Genomic DNA, 14,050 nt, shown 5'->3' with positions numbered 1-14,050 from the left:
GGGTGGGCAAAATCACCCCTCATTGAAAACCGCTAGTCTAGAATTATACTTCATTGATATTTTATTTTCATTTTTTTGTTTCTTCATGGGACTGAATATCTTTCCAAAATTTTATTGACCATCTGTATTTTTTAATTAAGAAATGGCTTGGCATTTACTTCACACATATCTCCTTTTGGGTATTTACCCTTTTCATGTTGATTTATAAGAGCTCCCTATATATTAAAGAGAGGAAGCAAAATAATACGATGTTTGAGTTTGTGCTCTTGAGTCAGATGGCTTGAGTACAAATTCCACCACCACCTTTTATTAACTGTGTGATCATAAACAAATTAGTTAGCATGTCTACCCATTATTTTCCTCATTTATGACCTGGACAATATGATAATACCCTACCTCACAGGTGTGAAGGTGTGAGAGTCCTCAGCCCTGTGCCTGGCATAAAGTAGAAGCTTTATGTTTTAGTTATGATCATTTTTTAATGAACCTCAGGCGATCCAAACTGGATTATAACCCTTAGTTTGTGAAACACTGCATCATTGGTCCTCATGTGATCCATTTCCACTTCGCTCATCCATACATTCTTTTTAAAACACATAATAAACACCTGTGCAACCACCATACAACTTGAGGACCGGAATATTAACAATAACGAACATCTACCTCTGTGCCCTTCCCAACCTCCAGAGAGAGCCACCATCCTGAATTTTGTGTTCATTTTCTTACTTTCGTTTATGGTTTTCTGGGGCTTCTTAACAAATGTTAATAAGCTATATCTGTGTTGTTGCATGTAGCTGTTGTTCATTTTGCTACTGTATAAAATTTGGTTTATGAATAGACCACAGTTTGTTTATATATTCACGTTTTGGGAAGGCATTTGGGTTGTTGCCAGTGTTTTCAATTACAAACAGTGCTGCGATGGCCATTCTGGCACATGTCTCCTGGGTGCCAGGGCACATGTTTCTCTCCAGTACACAGCTGGAGTGGAATCACTGGGTCAAGGCATATGTGAATACTCAACTCTTTACAAAATCATGCCAAATTGTGCACCGATTTATTCTCCTACCAGAATCACATGCAAGATTATCCTGATCTACATTCTCTTCAACACTTGGTATCATCATACTTTTACATTTTTGCCAATCAAAGGGCTATGAGATGGCAATTTATTGTGATCTTGATTTGTCTTTCCATGATTATTAATGAGTTGAACATCTTTTTGCATCTTTATTGGCCATATGTGTTTCCCCTTCTGTGTAATATCTGCTCATGTCTTTTGTCTAATTCTTGTATTTATCATAGTTATATAAACCTTTCTAAGCCATATTAGTTTTGATTTCTGCTTGGTTTGGCCTTTGCTTTTTACCTTTACCTTAGACGTTTCATTTTTTTTTAAATGTGATTCTTGACCACAACCTCTTCTGCCACGCAGGTGATATTGTCGTCCTTGCGAAACCACTGGTGGTGTCTCAAGGTGACAGAGGTGTCTTGACGACCACCACTCTCCTTGCTGTGGACGGAACAGACAAGCCTGAGGAACTGCTCTACGTCATCACCTCCCCACCACGACATGGCCAGGTCGAATACATCCACTATCCTGGAGTCCCCATCACAAGCTTCAGCCAAATGGACATAGCAGGACAGACAGTCTGCTACGTCCATAAGAGCAAGACAGCTGTCTCCAGCGACACATTCAGGTGAGGCCAAGGAAACTTTTCAGAATCCCTTCCCTGGGTTAATGCTCAGAAAGACAAAAGGAGGGGAAACGTGGGTCCTTTTCCAGCTCTGGTATAGCTATGATCTTCTTCTACTGCCTAGCTGTACGAAAGGTGAAGGCACACAATTAAAATGACAGCAGCAAGGCAAGAAATTAGGGCTTGTTGTTTTAAAATAAACACATAAGCAGATCTAAATGCAAGCTGTTCCATGAGGAGGTGTGTGAAGACCTAAGGATCCTAGCTAAAGAGAGACACAGAAAAGTAATTTACCTCTTTTTTTGAGTAGGTTTTTCTATCTGAGGAAAAGGTATTTACTAGTAAACATTTGGCATAAGCAGACACTGCCTTTTGATACAATGTGTTCCAGTAACTATATCATAAATCATGTTGTCATAAAGTGGATCATGTTTCCCCATAGAAACAATGTTATAATTGGGGCTGTGCACCTGTTCAAAGATTCTGTATCAAATAAATCATTGGAATGAATAACAATCTGGTGAAAAGGCAAAGATACAACATTAATGAAAGTCTACATTCATTTAAAATATTGAAATCTGTTTCCAGTCACATAAAGCAGGGGAAACTCTAGAGACTCTATCATCTAGCAGTTCTCAAAGCTGGCTGAACTCAAGGTCCTTGAGAGGAATACAGATTCCTGGAGCTGGGATGAGAACCAGGAAATACTGACTAGCCTTTGGGGGAACCATGGTACACACTCGACTCTGAGTTTTACTAATTAAGAAGGAGGCCTTGAGAGCACTGGTCATCTGCCATACACTCAGGGCTTCTGGATAGTCTTCACCATGTCAGAATACAACCTTCAAAAAAGCACTATAAAATAACATAAATGTAGCATGTTCCTGTATTATTCAGTGAGTGCCCATAAACTATCAAGTGTATCGATACACTCATGTTCAAACGCCACTCTCTATCATACATTTTATTTCAATATGTCTGCTATAGTATGTCTAAATTCAATATGTCTGCTATGATAAGCACTGTTTAAAAGTCAGTAAAGATGATTTCGCTTGCCTTTTTAGCATTTAGAATGATGATTTGGGAAGATGGTTTGAATTGAACTTTTAAACAAACAAAAAAATCAGGGGTCGTTTGAACTAATATCTCCTTTTTTCGGTTGACAAGTGTCCTTAACAAGCAGATAATCATTTGATTATCATTTGGTTGATCAATATCTTAATGACCAATTCAGTGCTTGAGTGTTGCTAGGCGTTAACCAAAACATGAGATGTGGGGATTCCTTGTCATGGTGGTTCTTTGGCTAGAGAAGTGGGAAAGTGTAGTTGGTGAGGCACAGGCTTGGGGTCACTTACAGCCTCCATTACTCGCTACTCTGTGGCCTTTGTCATGTCACACATCCTCCTGTGCTTCTGTGTCCTCTTCTGGGAAAAGGAAGGATGCTCACAGTACCTGCCTCACAGGTTGTTGGGAGGTTTAAATGAGCTTATGCACGTAAAGTACTTAAAACAATATGTAGCACATAAGAAGAATGAAATAAGTATTAGCTGCCATTATTATTACTACTATAACGTTATTATTGCTGTTATCATTATTTATTATATTCTTTCTTTGGCCCCACTTTTCCCTCTGGTCTTTACACCACCAAGCATAATCTTGAAGGAGGAAAAAAATCACAAAGAAGAACAAAGATTGTTCTTTTTTTCCCATTCACTAACAGAGGCTGGGTGCTTCTTGGCTTAATCCATGTATATGAGATTCTAGGCTTTTAATTTTATACCCATTTCTAGGCCTTCTTCCTGCTGTCTATCCCCACTTCCCCCAGTCAATGCCTGCAGGAGAGTCTGCTGAAGACATTAATGACTGTATTGGAGAAACGAGCGACTCTGCTGGCCAATGACTGAACAATGAAGCCAATGAGTGAGCATTTTGTAAAGATGTTCAGAAATGAAGCTCAGGTATCAATCAGATGGTAGAGATGAGCTGAGAATAAAAAACAACATCTCTGTACATGAGGACTGGTCATACTATAAAAGTTTCCTAATTCGTATCCATAAAGAGTCATACTAGATGGCATTTTAGAAATTACTTATCCTAGAAATTTTCAAATCTCTAGATTCTCAGGAGAGTTACTTGGGAGATTTATAAAAATACGAATTCTTGGGCCTCGCCCCAGAGAGGCGACTTTGCTAAGTCCAGTCTTGGGCCCAGGTTCTCTATTTTTAAAACCTTTCCAGGTGATTCTGATGCAGTCAGGACTAGCAATCATTGGCCTGGTCCAGTCCATTGTTCCAAGTATGTTGTAAGGAGCTTTGAGGATTTACAGGAACCCTATTGGGGCCTTTTAGAGACAGAAAATGGGGTCCTCGCCCCAATTTACTCATAGAGCTTTGTTTCATTTTGGTTTTTGAGGGTTTGTTTTTTGGTTTGTTTTATGCACTGGGCTTCTGGGCAAGGTTTTCTTTTAGCACAGAGCCTGTGGCTCTATTTTCTGAAGTGAGTGATTTGTACCAACGGTGATACAAAGATGCAACATGATGTCAGCTGATGGAGGAAGAGAGCCATAAATGACAGGGAGTCAGGACTGAGAAACTGCTCCCTTTTGGTTCTCTCAATCCTTCTGATTGTTTCAAGAAGGAAGTCTCAGACTGGCGCTAATATGTCCTTAACAGCTCTTCAGTATTAACTGTTTTCCCTTTCTAACAAGGAGAGTACAGACCTCAGGTTCCAGGCCATTGGGTGACAATATCTAGCTAGAATGAAAAACATCTTTTTCTAGTATTTATTTTTGTAGTATTTATGGTGATGAAGTTTTTGGTAGTTAAAAATTTCAGCTTTTAGTAGTTAAAAGGCTTCCTTTTAAATACATTTATTTAAGTAAGAGAGCAGGTTGCTATAAAGCAAAATAGTAAGTAATAAGAGTTCAGTTAGTACAGACTATGGCAGAACTTAGGAACGCAGTGTTCAAATGACTCAAGACTAGGAAACAGGTCGACAGGGAGAAAATAAACAAACAACAGAGGTTGAAAAGTATTGATTTAGTCCTGTCCCTTCATTTACATGTAGAAAAACTAGTATTGCTTGAACACCTGCAATGCATCAGAGAGTGTGCTAGACCTTTTTCTTGTATACCATTTCCCTTAAGCCTTACACCACCACCTTGAGAGAGATGGTTTGTTCCCATTTTATGCATGAGAAAACCAAGATTCCAAGAGGTGAAGAAAGTCGCCTAAACTGACATAACTGAATCAGAGCTGAATTTGGGCTGAGATCTCATTCAGGAGAGTTCTTTCCATTATACCTCATTGTACCAAAAATTTGTGGAGAATAGGCACTTGTGTGAAGGAACCTCCTCAGTGTGTCATTCTGATGTTTGGCCAGCAGTGTTACATATTTATAATGGAAGAGCCCAGCATCTGCCCAAAACCTCGTTTAATCTTGTAATTTCGCTAGCCCAATCATGGACTGCTGTGTTGTTTGTCAAGTGGCGCTATACCAAAGCTGAAAGCCTGTTTTAATGAAAGTGTGATCACGGTGCTTTTTAAAAAGTAAATATATGTAACCAATCTAATCACCTAAATTTATGTTGCTTGCTGTTAAATCTGGCAAGGAATTTGGCTGGGTAGAGGAGATAAATTCCATGGCAGAGGATTTTTCCCCCTTCTCTTTTTAATGTAAGATATGGCAGCATTAATTAAACGGGGGAGTTTAATGGTCAGATTTTACCTTCTGCAAAAATATTTTGTGAATCATAAATTTCTCCTGCATTGTTTGGTGCTGCTGGCCTGGAAGAAAGATTTGGCAGCACATTCTAGGACAGATGACACCAAGTGATTAGCAAGCTGACTTCAGCTGCTGGCAGCCGGGTACTAAAAGAACATGCTAATGCCCTCCATTTTGACATGCCGGCTGGACTTTTTTTTTTTTTTTCCTGAGGAACTGGCTCTATTTATGATTCCATTTTTATCTTTTAAATGCCATGACAGATGGCAGATTCTTCAGCCAATTCTATTGCCAGGAAATGCAGAAAGCTTGAAAGCACCATGGTAATGGTGAAATCAGACCAGGCAAGCACCCCAGACAAATCTGAGAGTCATCCCCCACATTTCCTGAGAACAGTGGTCCTCTTGGCTCTGTCTCTTCTCAGGGGGGCGTAATAAAGGAAATTAAACAAAATGGACCCACAGAAGGGGCTGCTGCCACCAGCTTCTTAACCTTGGAATGGATGCCATCAGAGCAATGGCACTGTTACTTTAAAACCTGAGAATGTATTTGGAGGGCTTCTTTGTGGGGGAGGGGGAGCATTTGGAAGATCATCTGGTCAACCTTTGCAGATATGAACTGCACTGACCTTGGTGCACTTGTTCTGCTAGGCTTATTTTGACAGGGAAGCCAACCATGACCATGCACCCTCTCTCTCTCTCTGACAATGTTTCTCCGCCTGTGAGTAGTCTGCATTGTTGCTTGTGAAAGTGGAATGATGTGTTTGATCCAGTCATGTATAGAAATTGCATCCTTTTCACCACTGGCCTATTAGCTTTTGGTCAGTGCAGACAGCTGCTTCGGCGTCCCAGCTGGGAACACTGGCCTCAGTAAACATATTTCTTGCTCTTATATGGTCCCTGGCCTGCTCGCCCTCATTCCCATCTGTCTGATGGCAGGCTGCCCATTTCCAACGTGGTCAGATCGCCATCATCAGGCAGGGAGGGGTTCAAGATGGACAGCCTGGATCATAAGGCAACTTCAGTGCCCTCACAGAGGTCACGCATGCGTATCAATGCGGCCGTCCTGAGACTGAGCTTGGAGGACCCCGTGAGGCATTTTCGGAATTCAGTCTCCAGAGAGGAAGTGGGAATCAGATGCGCAAGATGGTCGCCACTGATTGAGCCCCTGTCAGTCACCGGAGCTCCCACTTCACCTCCTTGCTCCTGATACCCGTCTCTCCCTTCTTTCCGCTTCCTTCTCCGCTGATATTTGACATGCCTTCAATGAGGCATGATGTCTTTAATTCCACAATTAATGCTAATACTAAAAATACATGTTCTTTGGCTTAAACTTGTGCTAAACTATAAATGGCTGGTTTAAAACTCTCCACAAGAGCACATTTTGATTTAGCGATCTGGGAGGGAATAGACAGAAACTCTATTTGTGAAAGAGGGTAAAATGGGACACGTGAAACGTGTTTCTGGAGGGATTAAGTAAAAAATGGAGAAATCGGAGGCACTGAGGGAACGCCTAGACTTCCCCTTGTTTTATCGTGGGTCAGATGATAGGCACCACAGAGGAAACAAGAAAAAGAACAGGAAAACAATGGAATAAAGGCACAATTCCATGAAAAGCTTTCCCTGAGAAATAGAGCATGATTTTTATACCTAAAAATGCATATCACTTGACCTTTGAAATTGTCAAGGTGACTAACAAAAGTTGAAGAACACATACATATGTTTCTGTGTGTGCTTCTTTTTTCTTTTAAAAAATAAATAATTTTGCAAATACTTCATGATCTAACAGTGAAATTGCCCTATTGCTTAGAATATATTTATCAAAATTTCAGCTATACAAAAGGAAAACTGATTGTTTTGTTTTAAGGAAACTGTATAATTTTTATCAATCTACAATTCTAAAGTTAATTCAACATCCTTATTCAAACTGTAAAAATAATGCTGTAGGAAAAAACCAGATTATATTCTTTACAAATTGAGGTGCATGAAATGTCAAAAATTTGCTTTGTTTGTAGTATTTCACTTAGCACTTTTAACTTTTTGGACATAGAGTCCTTTTACTATGCATCACATCATATTTTCCTAGTACACAGTCTTGTCAACTAGGTAATTAGAAAGCTCAAAAATTGTAGCCTAGCCTTCAAAGCAAAATCTGTACTTAGCCAAATTCATCTCCCTTTACTTTGGTCCAGCTGCTCTTCTCCCAGAGTCCTTTGCCTCAGGCAGGCTGGTCTTCTCATTGTGCTCACACACCCCAGTTTCAGATTTCATGTTCAAAAGCAAAGCATCAATCTTCAAACCCTGAAGGACAAGATGTATTTTGCAAATAAAGAACTTGTCAGTCAAATTTGTCAGGTTAGTAAAATAAATATAAACCCCATATCTTCTTTAGTTCAAAAAAAGAACCTCCAAAGAAAATTGTCGTATAATTTAATGTTATATTCCATTAAAACATTTCTAGAGATTTTTACATCCATGGAATATAAGAGTGTATCCATCTTCCATGAATATTTCAAGCAACTACGGTACATGGAGAAAAACTAATAGACACAATGCCATGATTATTTTGAAGTTCCTTTCTTTGGTCTACAGGGAATTTGTCAATTCCATTTGATAGTAGTGATTTATTAACTTTTTGGAGTTTTCATAGTGCATTTTGTTTGCTTAATTTCATGATACACTCAACTCTCTTTGGAATAAAAATTACACATTGAAATGTTCTAAAAGTCATTTAAATTAGTTTTACTTTGAGATTGGTGGTGGTGGGTGGAATGTGATTTAGTGATCAGTATAATCAGAAGCACATTATGATGTCACAAACCCAAGATTGAGAGAGAGATTTTGCTTACCTTGAATTTGTATCATTTCAGCTTTCTCTTTATGGTTCTGCAGTGGTGTGCAGGGACCACCCCTCTTTCCTAGTGGATTGCTAAGCCAGCATTTACTTAAAAAAAACTGCAAGAGCAGAAGGTGTGGGGTCAAAAGATCTGGCTTCTAGTCCAGCTCTGTCTCCTAGCTGCTCTACGATCTCCCACCACGTTTCCAAACCTTTTTGCTATAATTTTCTTTAAGGCAGGGAAGTAATCCTTGTCTAGTGTAACTCCTACATATCTTGTAAGGGGCAATGTAGAAGCACAAGGAAAATGTAAGTGATTAGAGCATCACATGATATTTTAGAGTTAGATGATACTTAGTGATCATCTGGCCCACCTTTCACTTTACAGAAGAGTGATAATGAGCCCCAGAAAGGGGAGATGAGTTAGGCACCATTACAAGGCTCAGTATTGTGACCTGCCTTTAGGAAATTTATCATGAAAATACATGAATAAAGTAAATTAGCCAAATTCAGCCCCTGGGTTGGCCCCCAATTATCAGTCTTCAAGGTTTAGCTTATCAAGTGCCCACCAAAAAAATACAATTGCAAAATTATAAATATATAAATTGAGTATACTCTTCAAACTCACATCGTGGATCTAATTTGATGTGAAATTCCGAGTTAGGGCGAGAAATTACACTAAGCACTGACAAACCTGAGAATATCCTGGCAGAATTCGCCTGCTCCGTCACATGAGTCTACCATCAATGTGGTTGAGAAAGTACTTTTGGGGGTAGAATGGTCAATTTGTGTGTTACCTGGTGACTGGTTTAACACACAGAATTGTGTTCTCCTGAAAGATCTGCCCTTGAGTTTTCGTTTGAGTCTCAACACGACATGTCCTTTAGTAAAGGTGTGTCTTGTTATCATTTCATTCCAGTAGATGGTGACACAAGAACCCATGCTGAAGGCTGCCTTGCCTCTCTTTGCCAGATTCACAGTCAGCAATGGACTGCAGACCAAGCCCGGGGTGTTTGAGATCACACTGGAGGCTGTGGACAGAGCCTTACCCGTGGTGACCAGGAACAAGGGGCTGAGACTGGCCGAAGGGGCCACAGGCCTGCTTTCCCCTGACCTCCTTCAGCTGACCGACCCTGACACTCCGGTGCAGAACCTCACCTTCCTTTTGGCCCAGCTCCCACAACATGGCCAGCTCTACCTGCGGGGGACAGTGCTGCTTCGACACAGTTTCACTCAGCAGGATGTGGACAGCAGGAATGTCGCCTATCAGCACTTGGGAGGGGACTCTCAGACTGACTGCTTTACGTTTGTGGCCACAGATGGGACAAACCAAGGCTTCGTTGTGGATGGGAGAGTGTGGCAAGAACCTGTCTCATTCACTATCCAGGCAAGTATGCCAAACACACAGTTCATTGCCAGAGGCGTGCAGAAGACGACAAGAACCATTTCCTTATTTCTTTCCTTCTTTCACTCAGATATGTACTGTGCTCTGTCTATAGCATGTCAGGCGCGAAGCAAGGCACCCAGCGTGTTAATATGAACAAAATGGATGTGGTCCCTGCATACGGGCTAATGACTGACTGTAAAAGTCAGTGGTAGTACAGAAGGGAACAAGACCGTGGGCCCTGCAGTCAGACACACCCGGCAACTTCTGCTTTGCCATATATTAGCTGTGTGACGTTAAGATAATTCTTTAATCTGATTCTACTTTTCCTTCTTTGAAAATCATGCCTTACAGCACTGTGGTGAGAATTAAATAAGATTAGGTATTCAAGACACTAGCATAATATACCTGAAGTATATTAGCTAGTCAATATCTGATAACTATAATAACATATCTAACTATACTCTATTATAATATCTAACTATACTGGTATTATGATGATGCTTATTGGTCCATGTCATCTATTGGCATTTTGATGATTTTCAATTAAACATGTGAAAACTTACAAGGCAGCAGCAATATTATACATGTAATAATGATGAGGAAAATAATTGTAGCAGCTACAATTTTTGGAGTGTTAACTGTAGTTCAGACCCACTTTACATAAATCTCATTTAAGTCTCATGAAAATCCTATGACGTAAGTTTTACTATCTCCATTTTATAGATGTTCAGAAGGTCAGAAGTTAAATAATTTGTTCAAATGCACATAAAGACCTCAAGTCTTTCTGATCCCAAATTCTACGTCCTTTCTATGGCACCACACTGCCACATTTGTGTTGACTATTATGATGATTCTTGGAGGGCAAAATGTGTTTTTCTTTTTTTAGTCAAAACACATCAAGTACGCTCTGGCTCTCAAAGTCTGGAATCCACTCTCCTTGGATATAATTCACCCTGTTCTACACACTTCCACCAACAGCAGAAAAGATATAAATCTGTCTCTTATTTCAAGATATGTTCTGATTATGTAAAATAATCATAATTTTCCCCTGCTCTTTAGTCTCTGTATTAGTCACAGTTCTCCAGAGAAGTAGAACCAATAGGATTTATTTAAATATATGTATACAGTCATGCACCACTTAACAATGGGTATATGTTCTGAGAAATGTGTCGTTAGATGATTTTGTCATTGTATGAACATCGTAGAGTGTACTTACACAAACCTAGATGGTATAGCCTACTACACGCCTAGGCTATATATACTAAATTCACGGGACTACCATTGTATAGGTGGTCCATTGTTGACTGAAATGTGGTTATGCGGCACATGACTATATATATATATATAGAGAGAGAGGTTTATTTTACAGGAATTGGCTCATGCAATGGTGGGGTCTGACAAGTCCAAAATCCGCATAGGAGGCCAGCAGCCTATAAATTCCAGCAGGAGTTGACGTTACAGTCTTGAGTCCAATGACAGTCTGGAGGCAGAATTCCTTCCTCTTCAAGGGACCTCAGTCTTTTCTCTTAAGGCCTTCAACTAATTAGATGAAGCCCATCCACATTATGGAGGATAACCAACTTTACTCAAAGTCTACTGATTTAAATGTTAATCACGTCTAAAAAATGCCTTCACAGCAACATCTAGCCGGACGTTTGACCAAACAACTGGGCATCGCAACCCAGCTAAAGGTGACATATAAAATTAACCATCACAGTCTCTGTCTAAGGCGGGATCTGAGTAGAAATGTGGGGAGTCATGATAACATCAAGTGGGTACCAGATGAATCTTTGACACTAGGGAGGTCCAGAAAATGTAATGCAACTAAGATGCACTGGGAGAAGAGAGAAGGTATTGATATCATTGGTACAGTAGGTAAGAAGTAACTGGTACATAGTAAAAATTATTGTGTTATTTTTTTATTATATGTTGCAATTTTTATTAGTCCCCTCCCACTCTTCAGTCTATTAATATCTTTTCCTGACTCCTGACTCCCCCTTCTAGGTAGAGAAATGTCACTGTGCTGTCCAACCAGGGACAATTTTATGGGTCTCTTTGGTTGCAGATTTGTAGGAGATATCAACTCTAAGTACGGGCATAAGAGTTCCTTCCTATACTCCAGAGTAGAGAAGGAAAAGGGGGTAGAGGTTAGAGAAAGTATCAGAACTTCAATCAGGTCTCTCTCAACACAAATCCTCAACTTAGAGAGCATGGTTATTGTAAGAGAGTTATCTTTTGGAAGTTGTAGAATTTACTGATAGGAAAATGTGGAATACCTGTTGTCAAAGTTCACAAGGTTTTCTTTGCCAAAAAAAAAGAAAATCATTGTGTGTAAAAACGTTACAGAGCCAGCGCTGATGGCCTAGTGGTTAAAGTTTGGTATGCTCCACTTTGGCGGCCCAGATTCAGTTCCCAGTTGTGGAACCACACCCCCCTACCGTCAGTAGCCATGCTGTGGTGGTGGCTCACATAGAAGAACCAGACGAACTTACAACTGTACACAACTATGCACTGGGGCTTTGGGGAGAAAAAAAGAAGAAAAAGAGGGGAAGATTGGCAATGGATGTTAGCTTAAGGAGAATCTTTCCCTGCAAAAAAAATAACCTTGCAAAGAAAGCCTCAAACTTTCTCCTGTAATTCCCCCAAACTCCCTGGTCTCTCTGAGCAGAGAGGCCAGCAGTTCAGGAAAGATGGCCCCTTTAGTCTCTTGCCTTCAGGAGCTTTTTCTGGCAAGACAATACGATGACCACCACTGAGTGATGAACTGGTCCAATATAAGTCTCCCAAGCATGAGTGTACTGCTCCTATGGCCTCAACCTGGGTAACCAACGGCAAAGCTACTAGATGGAACAAGCCAAAACACAGGTGCATTTTACTGATACCAGAAGGCACTAATCCAACATTCATTCTGTAGGAAATCATGTCTGTCTGACCAAGATACTGCAATCTTGCTACAATGATTCCTGTAATCTTCCTTAAAAGGAGACCAGGCTGCAAGTAAGGGAGAAAGGACCAGCATCACAGCTTTCTGGTTTAGGCGTGTCTGAGATGATTTTCAGTAAATCCAACACAAGTTATCTTAAAGACATAGCCTTCTTTTTCAAAACAGTTGTCTTGTACTCCAATATTTTAAAATGCTTCTGGTATACTGAGTCAGAACAATTGCTTTTTTTTTTTTTAATTTTTTAATTTTTTTATTATTTTTTGCGAGGAAGATCAGCCCTGAGCTAACATCCATGCTAATCCTCCTCTTTTTTGCTGAGGAAGATCGGCTCTGAGCTAGCATCTATTGCCAATCCTCTTCCTTTTCTCCCCCCAAAGCCCTGGTAGATAGTTGTATGACATAGTTGCACATCCTTCTAGTTGCTGTATGTGGGACGTGCCCTCAGCATGGCTGGAGAAGCGGTGCGTCAGTGCATGCCCGGGATCCAAACCCAGGCCGCCAGTAGCGGAGCGTGCGCACTTAACCGCTAAGCCACAGGGCTGACCCAGAAGAATTGCTTTTGAGGAAACTAGAAGTTTAATAAAACTAGGATACATTTTAGCACAAGTATGACCAAAGACACAACAGGGAACCATATAACCAAAGTTTAAATATTAACATTTTTTTAAAACAAATGATGGCAGCAGGCATTTATTCCTTTTATAACACTTTTGTTTTTAAGGAAAATATAGCATTAAAAAAAAACACCCACCTACATTCAGCTATTTATCAACTTTGAGGCTTTCTTACATGGCTTGGAGTATTTTTATTTTTCCTCTCCTGCCGTTCACCATCCCTCCTGCTGGCCACCATGATTAGCCACTCAAAGATAACCGTCATTGGCGGCTTCCTTCCATTCTTTTATTCTGCACAATAAAAAACTGGGATGATATTGTATGTACTACTATGTAGATTGCCTGTCTCTACTCTTCATTATGTTATGAAAATTTCCTCGTGTCATTAAATCTTCCTTGAAAACATAATTTTTTTTTCTTTTTACTGAGGAAGATTAGCCCTGAGTTAACATCTGTGGCAGTCTTCCTCTATTTTGTATGTGGATGACCGTCACGGCATGGCTGGTGAGTGTTGTAGGTCTGCATCCGGGATCCAAACCCACGACCCTGAGCTGCTGAAGTGGAGTGCGCCAAACTTAACCACTAGGCCATGGGGCCAGCCCCAATAGCATAATTTCTAAAGGCTGCATAGCACTCAGTCTCAGGTAGAGAGGGTTTATAAATCCCCTGTTGGACTTTTATGTTTTATGGAATTTTTTGTTAATTGCTGTTACAAATTATATTTTAGTGAACATCCATATATGCATGTTTGTGTACACATCTAATTATTTATGTAGGATATACTCAAAAAAGTGAAAGTTTTGGATCAAAGTATACACACATTTTTAATATACATATTTGGCAATTTTCTCTC

The 14,050-nt window shown here is 40.1% G+C and overlaps 1 protein-coding gene across 6 annotated transcripts in view; it reads left to right on the top strand.

The window, feature by feature from the left end:
• FREM1 (FRAS1 related extracellular matrix 1) overlaps positions 1-14,050 on the top strand; it is a 151,055-nt gene that overhangs the window by 100,651 nt on the left and 36,354 nt on the right. For 4 of the 6 annotated variants that reach the window (XM_004436789.3, XM_087444606.1, XM_087444607.1 and 1 more), the window contains 2 exons: positions 1,433-1,697; positions 9,225-9,639. In XM_004436789.3, coding sequence (XP_004436846.1) covers positions 1,433-1,697; positions 9,225-9,639 — 680 coding nt within the window. Of the gene's footprint in view, positions 1-1,432; positions 1,698-9,171; positions 9,640-14,050 lie in introns of those variants that run through there. The other 2 variants (XM_014792404.2, XM_014792405.2) reach the window with 2 other exon arrangements.

The sequence above is a fragment of the Ceratotherium simum genome, chromosome 20, assembly GCF_057802395.1.
Source record: "Ceratotherium simum simum isolate JZ-2026a chromosome 20, ASM5780239v1, whole genome shotgun sequence".
NCBI lineage: Eukaryota > Metazoa > Chordata > Mammalia > Perissodactyla > Rhinocerotidae > Ceratotherium > Ceratotherium simum.
This window is presented reverse-complemented; position numbering and strand designations above follow the sequence as displayed.